The sequence below is a fragment of the Quercus suber genome, unplaced genomic scaffold (genome assembly GCF_002906115.3).
Source record: "Quercus suber isolate HL8 unplaced genomic scaffold, Cork oak 2.0 scaffold_572, whole genome shotgun sequence".
NCBI classification, from domain to species: domain Eukaryota; kingdom Viridiplantae; phylum Streptophyta; class Magnoliopsida; order Fagales; family Fagaceae; genus Quercus; species Quercus suber.
In genome coordinates, this window is record NW_027070017.1 from 5,742 (window position 1) to 20,601 (window position 14,860).

The following is a 14,860-nucleotide window of genomic DNA, read 5'->3' on the forward strand; positions in this document are numbered from 1 at the left end:
CATGAATGTGGTGGCATAATTGGTTCACATTTAGTCAAATATGATGTGTTCTCAAAAAAATAAAAAAATAAATAAATAAAATAAAGGCAAAGAATCATACATGACGTGTGAGCCAGTTGAGCTATGAATTAGATATTTTATTAGATTAGATTAGATTTCAATAAAGCTAACACATGTCCAAAATATTTTATCACACATGTATTAAGAGATGAAGTCCCAAACATGACACTCAGTAGAACTTCACTTATATATATACACACACACACACACACACACACACATATATATATATATATATAAATAATATTATATACTACTATATATTAGATATCAATAAAGGAAGAAAGTTTAGAGGTTATACAAGAAGAGAACATGAAGAGAATTGTGGAAACAATGGCAGTACTATTTATGCTTGTGCTTGTTGTAGCAGCAGCTAATAATCCTTCCCTTCCGGCGGAGGCGTCAACCCATGATTGCTTTTTAGATTGTTATCAAAGTTGTAAGAAGCGTTGGCCTGATAATCCTTTTAAATCAAGTATTTGTGAGAGTACTTGTGACCTGTTTTGCCAAGACTCCCTCACAGATCATGTCATCTATAGTTGTATTCTTGATTGTGCAGAGTCCATGTCAACCAGTTTTGGTTCAGGTACTAAAACCATTGGGTTCATATTTCATTCCTTTGGATGTAATATATAATTGTTTTGTTTATTCAATTCCGATGGATGTTATTAACTCTTGTATATGAAGCAGAAGACTATATGGATACCTGCTACAACTCTTGCAGGAAGAAGAAGAAGAAGAATTAGCATGCTCTAGACTTGCAATAAAAGAAAGAAAAAATAAAATTCAGAAGCATGCCTTTTATTTTATATAAAAGTTGTTAACTGTATTAGCTTCTTGCATTAAGCTATGTAGTTGTCAGAAAAAATTTTATCCCCTGGTGCAGCCACCATCAAATATACAAATTTGATATACAATTATTGGTAAAATTAAAGGAAAAAAAAAAGCTTGATGGTGAAGGAATGAATGATGTACCAAAATACGAAGCCGGACAAATAATTTTTTTTTAAATATTTATTTTTTAAGCTCAAACGGTAGTAATAAAACTAAAACTTGATACTACATACAAACAAATTGAAGAACATAAAAATGAAATAATATATGATTTAGGAGTTGGCACCTAGGATTGAAGAACACAGAAAACTTAGGAGTCAACACCAAAGCATTAGAGAAATTCCTAAAGAAATTTTATTGAGAAGTGGTCCCCTTAGAGCTTTTTTTTTTTTTTTTTTTTTTTTTTGTGTTAAATAATTATGAAATGCTGCTAACTTTGCAGTTCAAATCATTTCCCCTGTATACGTATAAACACTTATGGATGAGAAGTTCTTAATATGATGGGGTCTCCCCTCTCCATTTCTTCTCTAAATTGTTATAACATGCCAATTTTGCCAACATCTTAGTAACTAAAATATTAGTGCTTGTAGTTGTGACCCAGTAAATACCAATGTTATGAATACTATTTCAGACCCTGTTTCGGTTTGTCTAATGGAACGAAATATTTCGGTACCGGTCTATTTCGACGTACCGTTTCAAGGTGTTTCGGTATTCTAAAAAAATTAAAAATAATATATATTTATATCTTCTTATATAACATAAAATTATTGATCCAAATAAGCAAACCACAAATAACACAAACCATTTAGTTATTGCATAACAAATATTGTTTTAGAATATTAAAACATAAATATGTAATTAAATATAAAAAAACAACCAAAACAGTAAAACAAGTATATATATATATATATATATCTCTCTCTCTCTCACGCTGGGGCAGGCAAGACTCAACAACTATAAGTTTGAAATCAAACTCTTGTCAGCTTTTTTGAGTTTTGTCATTTCCAAAACTTTGTCACGTGTGTGGAGTCAGCAAACTAAAAAGTCTACAAGGCAAACACAAATATGAAACAAAGCAAAAACTTGACAAAGCAAAAACTAAAGTAAAAAACGAAAGAAGAGCAGATTGGCAGAGAGTCTGAGACGGAGCAAAGAAGAAGAAGAAGAAGGGGGTGACCTCTGAGATAGCTAGGTTTTTTTTTAGGCGATCAACGCTAGGTAATGACATGTTGTGCTAATGAGTTTGTCAGTTAAGGGATTTTTCTTTTTTCTTTTTTCTATTTTTCTATTTTTTCTTCTAAAAACTAGTACCGGCCGAAATTTACATTTCGGCCGAAATTCACCAATTTTCCGGAATAGCCAAAATGACCCGAAATTGGCCGGAATTAGACCCGAGGTGGAATGGCTGATATTACTGTTCCGGATTGCATCCCGGTACGAGAAATTCCGGCCGTTCCGGCTGGAACGGAACGGATTTAATAACAATGGTAAATACTGTGAAAACTTAGTGATCCACACACATTTTAAAATAACATGCTTAGTGATCTACACACTTTAAAATAACATGCTTACATGCATGTGGCAAAAGATTTTAAACCAGAGACTTTTGGAAAAATATTGCTAAAATATAAGTTTATATTAGCTTTATGTGCACTGTATACAGTTTTTTAGCTAAATAAGGAGAGACGTAAAATTTGGCCCCTTGGTGCCAAATTGCTCAGAAAAAAGGCTTTGGCACCCTTGGTGTCAATTTTGCAAGAGAGGAGACAGAAACCAAAAGTGGCACTCATGGTGGCATTTTTGGTGCCCAAATTTGTGCCCTACCCATATGTTTGCCCATACTCGAAAATGGAAAGAGAAAAATCATACACACATAATATTAACTATAATGTTTTTTTTTTTTTTTTGATAGGAACTATAATGTAATTGAAGATGCATATTCACATTATTTTAATATATATAAACTCCAACATAAACAATTTACAATATATTAGTATATATTTTTTACAAAGCACATGTACAATAAATTATTTTTCAATTAATATACACAAACATAATAAAAATTAGTAAGTCAGGAATCTTACTACAATTGTGACAAGTGAAGGATTGTTAGAACTATAGAGTGATACTTGCAGAAAATAAATAAAATAAATAATCACAATCAAATAAGGATAGAGTAATGCATGGCTACAATTTTACTTAATATCTTTTTATTTGATGTAAATTTTGACAAATTCATTGATTAGTTTTTAGAAAATAGAAGATTAATAATTATGTCATCAATCAAATATTTAAATTTCAAATTTTTGTAATATAAAATTATACATAAAAAAATAAGTTTATGGATCGAACAGTAAATAAAATCTGATTGATATTAAAAATATAAAGAACATGCAATCTAATGATTATATTTTCAAATTATATATTCATGTTAATTTTTTTAGTGGAAGTCGTCGTCATTTGCTACAAACTTTGTCCATCAAGTAATCCAAAAAAAAAAAAAAAAAGGAACAACAATACAAAATAATGAAATTCATATATAGTTATTGCAGTTTATTATGCTAAATATCAAAACATCTTTTATAATTCTTGTAATCCTAACCATAGTGAAATCAAAAGAAACTCAAATAAAGGATTTTTTTTTTTTTTTTTGAGAAACCAGCCCACAAAGTGAGGACCGAAAATTTATTCATGAATGAAACTGAGATCATGGTTGTAAACATCCACAATATCAGGAGGGACTTCCTCCATCCATACTAACAGAGGATTACAAAATGATCTCCGTGCTAAGCGGTGAGCAACACAATTACCCAAACGCTTAATGTGGTGAAAAGAAATGCTGCAGAAGGAGCTAGACAAAACATGGATGTCTTCTAATATGTGACCCAGGTCCGAGGCAAGGAGAGTTTGCTCCCTGATTGCGTTGATAATAATTTCAGAATCGCCTTCAATCATTACTCGCTCAAAACCAAGTTCTTTAGCAAATAATAGGGCCCTACGTGCTGCTATCACTTCCACTGTCTCTATCGAAGTAGGCAGGGGAATCTCTTGTGAAAGGGCAGCCAAAACCAATCCAGCCGAGTCCCAAACAACCAAGCCAAGGCCAGCTGAAGATTGGGTCGAGAATAAAGCGCCGTCGAAGTTAACTTTCACCAAACCAGCGGGGAGGTTTCCACCGAACCGAGCGAGCTGTGCGAGGAATCTTAGAGTGGATGGGGCGTAGGTGATTGAACTCTTGCACCAACGCCTGGCCTGGTCTGGTATTTTTTCAAGGCACAAACCCGCCTTCACCAAAGCAGCTCTGTTTTCTGTACATCCAGAGCAGAGACATGGTATTGGCAAAAGTCTCAATGCAATGGGTCTTTGATTTTTTTTTTTTTTTTTTGCTTAAATTTGTTAAAAAAATTATTAATATAATTTTTTTAATACATCGATAGTTGGGAGTTGAAAGGATTTAAACTCTAGAAACATGAAGAGGCGGTGTCAATAGCTACACAAATTTTAGCTTAATATAAAATAAAGTACACATACATTTGTAAAAACTTGGCTCTTTCCAGCATATCACCATTGTTATTTAAAAACCTTTGCGACATACATTTTATTTAAAGTACGTGTAGATCACTTAGAAGTATTTATTGGATCGCACTTACAAGCACTAATATTTCAGTTACTAAGATGTTGGCAAAATTGGCATGTTGTAACGACTTAGAGAGGAAATGGAGAGGGGAGACCACATTTGTAATCCGCCACATATTGTAATTGCTATAGTTTTTAGGTTTTATCATTCTTCTTAAAGAAAATAAATAAATAAATAAATTATAATCTTCCATTCAAAAAAAGAAAAAGAAAATAATTGTGCAACCTTAAATGACTAATTATGCTATGCTTGTTAGTTCTGGGGCTCCTAAATATTTTTGGGATGAAGCTATTTTAACTGCAAATTTTGTTTTGAATAGAGTACCTCATAAAAAGACTTTTTTTAACTCCTTTTGAATTATGAAAAAAATATAAACCAAATCTGAATTTTTTCAAAGTTTGGGGTTGCTTAGCATATGTGTGGCTACCTGATCCTAAAAGACCTATACTTGGGCTAAATGTTTCTACATGTGTATTTTTGGGTTATTATTTATATAATACAACTTATAGATTTTTTGATATTGATAATAATACAATAATTGAATCTAGAAATGCAATTTTCATGAAAATAAATTTCCATTTAAATATAATAATAGTGGGGGTTTTGAACAACAAGAGAAATTTAAATGTTCAACATCTAAGTCAAAAGATGTTAATGAATATGATGTTGAACCTAGGACAAGTAAAAGACCTAGAATTGAAAAGGTTTTTGGTCCTGAATATTATGTGTATAATTTACAAAGTGACCCTACTTATTTAGAAGAAGCTTTATCTTCTCTTGATTCAGGTTTTTGGAAAGAAGTCATCAATGATGAGATAGATTCTATTATTTCCAATAATACTTGGAAACTTGTAGATTTACTTCTAGGTTTTAAAACAGTTGGATGTAAATGGGTACTTAGAAGAAAATTAAAACTTAATGGATCTATTGAAAAATTCAAAGCAAGGCTTGTAGCTAAAGGTTTTAAACAAAAAGAAGATATTGATTTTTTCGATACTTTTTCTCTTGTTACTAAAGTTACATCTATTAGATTATTGATTGCTATAGTAGCTATTCATAATTTGATAATACATCAAATGGATGTAAAGACGGCATTTCTAAATGGAGATTTAGAAGAAGAAATCTACATGGACCAACCAGAAGGTTTTACAATGCTAGGTAATGAGCACAAGGTATGTAAATTATTAAAATATTTATATGGTTTAAAACAAGCACCTAGACAGTAGCATGAGAAATTTGATCAATGTTTGCTTTCTAATGGTTTTAAAACAAATGAAAGTGACATATGTATGTATTATAAAACTTTTGATGATGATTATGTTATAATTTGTTTATATGTTGATGATCTTCTAATTTTTGGTCCTAATATGGATATTATAAATGCTACCAAAATGCTTCTTAAAAATAACTTTGATATAAAAGATTTAGGAGAAGCTAATGTGATTCTTGGCATGAAAATTTCTTGAACTTCAAATGGCCAATTTGTAGATCAATCTCATTATATAAAAAAAAATCTTGAAAAAATATAATTACTTTGATTCTAAACCTGCAAGTATTCATTTTGACTCTAATGTGCATCTTTTTCTTACTAAAGATGAAAATGGTATTTACAATCAAAAGGAATATGCTAGTATTATTGGTAGTCTTAGATATGGTACTGATTGTACTAGACCTAATATTGCTTATGACGTAGGAATTCTAGCAAGATTTACTAGCAAACCTAATTTTGAGCACTGGAATGCCATGACTCAATTAATGAGATATTTGAAAAGAACTACGCACTATGGTTTGCTATATCAAAGATATCCTGCTATTCTTGAAGGATACAGTGATGCTAGTTGGAACACCTTATTAGGTGATTCTTTGTCTACCACTAGCTATTTATTTACATTAGGTAGTGGAGCAATATGTTGGAAATCTAAAAAACAACAAATTATTGCTATATCCACCATGGAGGTAGAATTAATTGTCTTATCTTCAGCTAGTGAAGAAGCAGGTTGGTTACGTGATTTATTATCTGAAATTCCCATGTGGGAGAAACTTATTTCACTCGTCTTAATTCACTGTGATAGTACTGTCACTATTGGTAGAGTGTGCAATAAATACCATAATGGTAAATCCAGATTTATTAGAAGAAAACACAATTCTGTGAGATCATACATAAACAATGGTACCATAAATATTGATTATAATAGTACAAATGATAATATTGCGGATCCATTAACTAAAGCTCTAGCTAGAGAAAAGATCTAGATAGCATCAAGAGGGATGGAACTTAAGCCCAAAGAAGAATAAACTACCTATGAGGATACTGTACCTAGGGACTGGAGATCCCAAGAACTAGGTTCAAAAGGAAAAACTAATCATAGAGTAGTTTGATTAACATGCACTAAATATATATATATGAGTACTAATACTCATATCCCTCCCTATGGTGTGCGTGCATGTATCTTGTAACGTTAAATAGAATGAGTTTTTATTTATTAAAAAACTTTTAATATGGACTATAACTCTTATGAGTGGGATGTTAGAGTTACAAAAACATCCTTGATAGCCACACCGAAATGAGGGTGGAAGTGAGACCACTTCCTTTGAGAATGGGGCTTGTTCTCTAAATAGCTCATGGATGTTGGGATTAAGCACAAGACCGTAATGTGCTGGCTTAGAAGCTCGTAGTAGAGTATTGGAATATTATATGTGTGATGTAATGTTTTGTATCCATACAAAAAGTTATAGTTCAAGACTTAGCTCACTATTAACGTTGGAACAATGTTGCTTAAACACTAAATGAGGGTTCAAGCCATTGACACTTCCATTATGCATAATGTTCTACTTAACCCAGAAATTTTTTTCTTATATATATATATTATAAATAAGTGGGGGATTGATGGATATTTTTATAAAAAATATCATATTTATTTTAATACTCATTTATGAGAATTGAGGAAATCAATTATCCGTTAATGTTAGATAAGTTGATTGCTAAATTTTGAAATTTAAATATAGTTCAAAATTTGAATAGCTATTGTCAATGGCTTTTAATTAGGAAATTTCTGATCATTAATGTAATATTAATACCATCATTGACAGCATATTTGGTTTTATTATAAATATATACTTTCCATTCTAAACGTTTTGTATTTAAACATTCTTATTTGAATATGACATAGTAACGTCATATATGGAAGATTTTTCAGCACTTAAGTATACAACTATTGCTGAATTATTTTATGTTATAATAAGTTATCATATATACACAAATATTTACTATTTGGTTTAATGGAAAGTGGTCAAAACAGCAGCAATTTTTGTAATATATATTCTAAAATTTTCAAAAAGGTATTCTAATAAAGTTCAGCCAAATTAACTATGGGCCATTAAGTACATAACATTATGACATATTTCCCTTGTTCTTAGCGTATAGATTTAGCAAAGACATGTTTTGATGTCCGGTATATATATATATATATATATATAGAAAGAGAGCTATTGATTATATATTGATTTCAATAATTTTATGACCATTTAATTGATATCAAACCCTTTTGATTCTTTGGCTAAGGATAAGTTACATGTCCGGCTCTATATATATGGAATGAAATAAAAGTTTCAAAAAACACATTATTTTTTGAATTACAAAAGCTACAAACTTTCAAAAAAAAAAAATTTATTATAGTTCCAAACACTTACCATCTATTGCTTCTTACTATTCACAAAAATATATTATCTTTTACTAAATTTTCTAGGAAAGGAAAGTACTATAAAAAGTTTATATCCTGCGAGTAGTGTAACAATTTTTATTATAGTTCTAAACACTTACCATACATTACTTCTTACTATTCACAAAAATATATTATCTTTTACTAAATTTTCTAGGAAAAGAAAGTACTATAGAGAGCTTATATCCTACGAGCAATGTAAGCTCACAAGGATAATCAGTAAAGGTGACTGGGCAGTTGTATCCTAGGGACAACATGTAGAAATATTTTGTCTAACTACATCGGATATACGATAAATGACACGATTTATCTTAAGACAGTGACTTGGTCCACACCTCATCTTCGCCACCTCTTTTGGTAAAATCAAATTGTGTAATTTCTAAGGAAAATTCAGGTATTATCTTTCCTTTATTTCTAACAAGATCTAAAATATAGAAAGAAAGTAGAAGACCATGCAAAAATTCTGCCATTTGGTATGTCTAATTAGTTGACCCGTCATGTTTCACTTAAGTTAGTGCTATTTGGCATTTCTTAGTCTTTGACATGTGGACCAATTATACCACATGCATGCTATTTTATTTATTTGAATTCTACAACATGCCATACATGACATGTGGACCAATTATTCCAAAAATTATGCCACATGCCGTACATGCATGTATACATATTTCCTCAAAAAAAAAAAAAATGGTATACATACATTTGTAAGAACTTGCCTCATGCCAAAATATTTCTCAATTGCATGGATTAGCAGGTGTACTGGTTGGAATACACAATGAAATTAAAATCTTTTACCACATGCATGTTATTTAGAGGCACTAAAATTGTAGAACCTTAAATGACTAATAATTAAAAAGGGAAAAAAATTCCTAATACGAAGAAGGTTATTTAAAAGAACAATAATTAAATTGCTTTAAACCATTAAAATAAACAAATATACTCCTAAAATTATGGGCCAGTCACCTAATACAATAATTAAATCACTCCTAAAAAACATGCATTTTAAAAATGCAAAACTATCGCACACCCTTAGAGCGATAGTTACTCCACAAATATAAGTACTTGTATGGTGTGAGTGAGGATAAAGGTCAGGGTTTAAGTCTTCAAGAAAGAGTTTCACACACATTTACACTTAAATTAGGTTAGAGTAGAATTTATATCTTATATATATTTAAAAAAAAATGCAAAGCATTTAAACGCACATATGTTTGTATGTTTAGGGTTTAAGTGATAGTTAAGAAGATTTTACCAATTGAGTTAACTAGAACCCACATTTATGATTTAAACCTGAATGTCTAAACTAGTTTAGTATCATACAATATAATATATAATAAATAATATATATAATTTGAGTCCTTGATTTCACTTCTTTTAATCATTAATTTATCATAATTTTGTACTTTAATACACAAATCATATTGTCTTTGCATTAAATGACCTAATGTGTGTGTATGTATATATATATATATATATATATGTATTATGATAGTCAATTTAGCTAGGGCTTGTTTGGTATGTTATAATAAATCCTATAATAAAATAGTTATTCATATGGTAATGTATTTAAGTTGATGGTTTTTTCTTTTTAGGGAACAAGATTGATCTTTTATTGAAAACAACTAAGGAAAATCAACATTAACAAAATGAAAAATGTCTAGTGGAACATTCTTTATCCGTACTAACAAAGGAAAATACAACCTAACTCGCCTAGTTAAGGCACAAGCAACTAAATTGCCCTACCTCCAAGTATAAGAGAAGGGATGAATTCTAAGAAAACTTGCAATAGACAATGTGTCTTTGATAATATGCCCAATACTTGAGTGGGGAGATGAGTCAGTTATGAGCGCCTTATAGACAAGCTCTGAATCCCCTTCAAGAACCGAATGCTGTAAGCCAAGTTCCACAACAAATTGAGTTGCCCGACAAGCTGCTAACGCCTCCAACACCTCTATCAAAGACGGAAGAGGGATTTTCTCTGACAGAGCCGCAAAAACTTCACCGCTATCAAGCCTTACCACCACTCCAATCCCTGCTTCACCTGTATCATCGAAAGTAGCCCCATCATAGTCGGTTTTGATGTCACCACAAGCTGGAGGTTTCCACATGATTGCTTTTGGCCGAGCTTTGCCTATGGAAGATTGAGGCCGATGCTGAAACTCAGACAGATAAGAGCTGGCTTGATGTAGTAGATGTTACTACAGTGGATTATTTGCTGATGCTCTAATTTTATATCTTTCTCTATTTTGGTTGAGTCCAAATCTTCTGTCCCACTTTTTCTGCTCCACTCTATACTTCACCAATAAATACTTACCACGTGATACTATTAATTAATAACTGTAGGATTAATAAGTCAATAATGATAATATTTAATTAAAAAGAAATATATATATATATATATATAGGAGGAAAGAACTATTGAAAATGTCGAGATTTCCAGCACAAGCTAGGTTCACAGTAATCCCATAGCAAAACTGATATTTTTGTGGTTTTGCACTGGGAATTATTTGGTGATGTAGTAATAGACTAATAGTTCAATAATTGTCATTGTCTATTATTACTAGTTTACGATAACCATCACTTCTGATATATGGTATATTCAAGGTGATCAGGAATTATTCTTTCAGGGTTCAGTAAAATCTTGAATGAAATTCATCCAGTTTTGTTCAACTGGTTTATATGGCTTCAGCTATTTTTTTGGCAATAAGGCCCACATTAGGATTTTTCTTTTTATTTTGTAATGTAACGCTTTCACATTACCTGCTGACCCGAGGTGCATAACATTCACTCACATTTTTTATTTTTCTACTTTGGCCCACCACAAAATTTTACGAAACATATAATATAACAAAATTGAAGTTCTTGTTATTGTATATTTTTCAACTTGCATACTGTGGGGCCAAAAATCAAGTAGCCTTGGCCCACTCCAAGCCAGGCCCAAGGGCCCACGCCGAGGATGTACGAGGGGTCCGAGGATGAAAGCGCGAGGACCGACCCCCAAGAAACATATCCGAGGATGACCCCGTCCTCGGGCGTCCGAGACCTCGGAAGAACACGAGGAACACCCCGCCGAAGGGGACTCCTTGAATATCCGAGGAGGAAAGGGTCTAGTGCCACGCGTCGGCGACGGGAGCGCGGCAAAGGAACAAGCCTTAGGCGAGCTGTCACCTCTGCATTGAATGCCCTCAACTAACGTCCTGGCCGCATTAACGAGGACAGGACTCCTGAACAGTGCTGCCTTGGGTGCTGCAACCCACTGGAGGAACAGGGATACGGCTGATGGGATAGGCTCTCAAGTGGTGGCCTGATTGATCGACAAATGGAGGGTTAGGATCAGTTTAGAGGGGTATATAACGTAGGAAGTCTCTCCTGAAAGGGGAGGGGGAAGAATTGGAACCAGGAAGTCCTGTAATGACCCATGCTCTCTGGAACCTTTGTAACCAATCTTAAAAGAAATAATGAGAACGTCAAACTTCGGAAGTCCAATCCGAGGAGCATCATTGTGTATCCCAACCCATGTTTAAGTTGATAATGTCACATGCAACCATCCAGGGCAGTTGTACCCCTTACTAAGGCCTAGTTCTTGAGCTCATACTCTATAAATTCATTGAAGGGCAAGCTGGGCTTGGGTCCATTCTATCAACCTGAAGAAGTGTCCCAAATCCAATCCCTACAATTGGCGCCATCTGTGGGGAGAACTCATGCGTCAGTAAGGACAACAGCCAGGCATGGTAGGGTCAGACCCTCACCAAGGGAATTCCCATCGACACGAACTAGCAAGACCCCAACACCCGAACGACTATGGCGACACGGGGCAAGGCTAGAACGAGGAGAACGGACAATTCCGAGAAGGAAGCGTGCACACCTTGCAAACCAGCGAAAGCCATACGCATAAAAGCGGCCGCGTGCCCCAGGGAGGCGATAACGACCTAGCCACGAGGCTGCGGGAGGATAAAAGTCACGTTTCTCAGAGGCAGGAAGACAAGGCGGCCATGCAACGAGAGATTGACGATCTCAAGAGAAGGTTGCGCCATGCACAACGAAAGCGACCCGAACCCAGCCTCAACTTACCCTCGGATGACGAAAGTGATGACGACTACAGGCAAGTGTCGACAACACCCCCGAGCGAAGTTTTCTCCCACGAGGATGAGCGCTATCGGAGGCGTAGGCGTGGCAACCCCACCCCTAAGGGCTTGGGAAGCGATGCCATGAGCAGGGCGCTGGACCGGCTCTCCAAGTCGCCCTTTACGCGTCGCATAGACGAGGCAGAGCTCCCTCGGAGGTTCCAGCAGCCGACCTTCGTCGTTTACAATGGCAAGACGGACCCCGTGGAGCACGTGAGCCAATTCAATCAGAGGATGGCCGTTCACTCTAAGAACGAGGCGCTAATGTGCAAAGTCTTCCCTTCTAGCTTGGGGCCTGTGGCAATGAGGTGGTTCAACGGCTTGAGGACGAACTTCGTAGACTCATACAGACAGCTAACCCAGGCTTTTGGTTCCCGTTTTGTCACGAACAGCAGGCCTCCCCAGCCCATGAGCGCGTTGCTGTCCCTGACCATGCGCGATAACGAGACCCTCAAGGCTTACTCAGACAAGTATTGGGAGATTTACAACGAGTTGGATGGCAAATACGATGATGTCGCCATCAACACGTTCAAGAACAGGCTCCCGATGGGGCATGGCCTGAGGAAGTCCTTAATTGGTAAGACCGCTACCAGTGTGCGGCAGCTAATGGACCGGATCGACAAATACAAACGGGTGGAGGAATACTTGCTGCAGGGCAAGAGGAAGGAGAAGGATATCCCTCAGGAGAGGAGGGATTCCAGGTCGAACCGATATAACAACGCCCGTCCGAGAAGATATTTCATAGGGCAATCTGGGGCGACAAACGCCCAGGCTGTCGGCGCTGTATTCTGAGAGCCGGTGCACAAGGTGCTGGAAAAGATCAAGAACGAACCGTATTTCAGGTGGCCGAGTAAGATGTCGGGAAACCCCGAGAAGCGCAATTAGGACCGCTACTGCCAATATCACCAAGACCACGGGCATGCTACGGAGGACTGCAGGAATCTCTGGAACTATCTGGATCAGTTAGTCCGGGAGGGGAGGCTGAAGCATCTCCTGCACCATTCCAGCAGCCAGCATGGCCAGACCTACCAGGAGCCACGGAGGGACACAGCCATGGGACAGCCCACTGGAACGATCAATGTGATCTTGGCTGCGCCAGGAAGAACAGGCATGCGCCCCTCTCGGGTGCTGTCCGTAGCCCAGATGACCACCGGGGAGTCCTAGTCAAAGCCAAAGAGGGCCAGAAGAGGCTGTCACCCGACCCGGACTTTTTTTGAGGAGGATAAGGACGGAACCACCCAACCCCACGAGGACGCTTTGGTCATCACCCTCAGAATTGGGGGCTATGACGTTAAAAGGGTGATGGTGGATGTGGCAGCGCGGCAGAGGTCATGTACCCCGACCTCTATAAGGGGCTGGGACTAAAGCCCAAGGACTTGTTGCCCTACAGCTCCCCTCTGATGAGCTTCGATGGGAAGCTGGTCACCCTGGAGGGCATGATCAGGCTGCCCATCCAGACCGGCCTGGAAGTAATGGAGGTGGACTTTATTGTGATGAACACGTATTCCCCCTACACTGCCATTGTGGGAAGGCCTTGGCTCCACACCTTAGGAGGTGTCACCTCTTCCCTGCACCAGAAAGTTAAATTCCCATCTGGAGACCGAATCCTCGAGATTCGAGGGTGCCAATCAATGGTAAGGCGGTGTATGGTCGCGGTTACCTCACGCCCGCAAGATACGGAGCCCTCGGCTACCATGGCCAAAAGCTTATAGCAGCTAACTGCCTCGGTGGCACCAGCTGACACAACCGCCGAGGAAGCGAGGCTTGAAGGCCTGGAGAAAGTGGTCATCGACGACGACCAGGAGAGATTTTTTCAGGTCGAAACCCAACTGCCTCCCCGAAAGAAGGAGGAGTTGCTTGAGTTTCTCAAGAGTAACCTGGACGTGTTTGCATGGAACCCTTGCGACGCCCCAAGGATTGACCCATCCTTCATCTGTCACCGCCTTAACGTCAACCCCTCGGTGATCCCCAGGAAGCAACCACCCCGATGCCCGTCAAAGGAGCACGCCGAGGCAGTTAAGGAAGAGGTCAATAAACTCAAGCGCGCGGGCGCTATCAAAGAAGTATTCTACCCCGAGTGGTTAGCCAACACTGTGGTGGTCAAGGAGAAGAGTGGAAAATGGAGGGTTTGCATGGATTTCACGGACCTGAATAAAGCCTGCCCGAAGGACCCCTTCCCAATGCCACGAATAGACCAGCTGGTGGACGCAACCGCTGGCCATCCTCGGATGAGCTTCTTTGACGCCTTTCAAGGCTACCACCAGATCCCATTTGCCTTGGAGGATCAGGAGAAGACGGCCTTCGTGACGCCCATCGAAAACTACCACTACAAGGTGATGCCATTCGGCTTAAAGAACGCTGGATCTACTTATTAGAGGATGATGACGAGAATGTTCGAGCTGTTGTTGGGGAAGAACATTGAGATCTATGTCGACGATATGGTGGTAAAGAGCATATTGGTGTCTGAGCATCTGCGGGACCTCGGCTGT

At 36.9% G+C, this 14,860-nt stretch overlaps 1 protein-coding gene across 1 annotated transcript; it reads left to right on the top strand.

The window, feature by feature from the left end:
* The first annotated feature begins 12,239 nt into the window (after positions 1–12,239).
* Positions 12,240–13,163, top strand: LOC136063757 (uncharacterized). The gene has a single exon (XM_065764606.1). It carries the CDS (start codon positions 12,240–12,242, stop codon positions 13,161–13,163), a length of 924 nt encoding a protein of 307 aa, XP_065620678.1.
* Positions 13,164–14,860: the final 1,697 nt, after the last annotated feature.

What these genes read in the sequence shown, in the direction of transcription:
- LOC136063757 (XM_065764606.1), top strand. Translation starts at nt 12,240, where the DNA reads ATGCAACGAGAGATTGACGATCTCAAGAGAAGGTTGCGCCATGCACAA.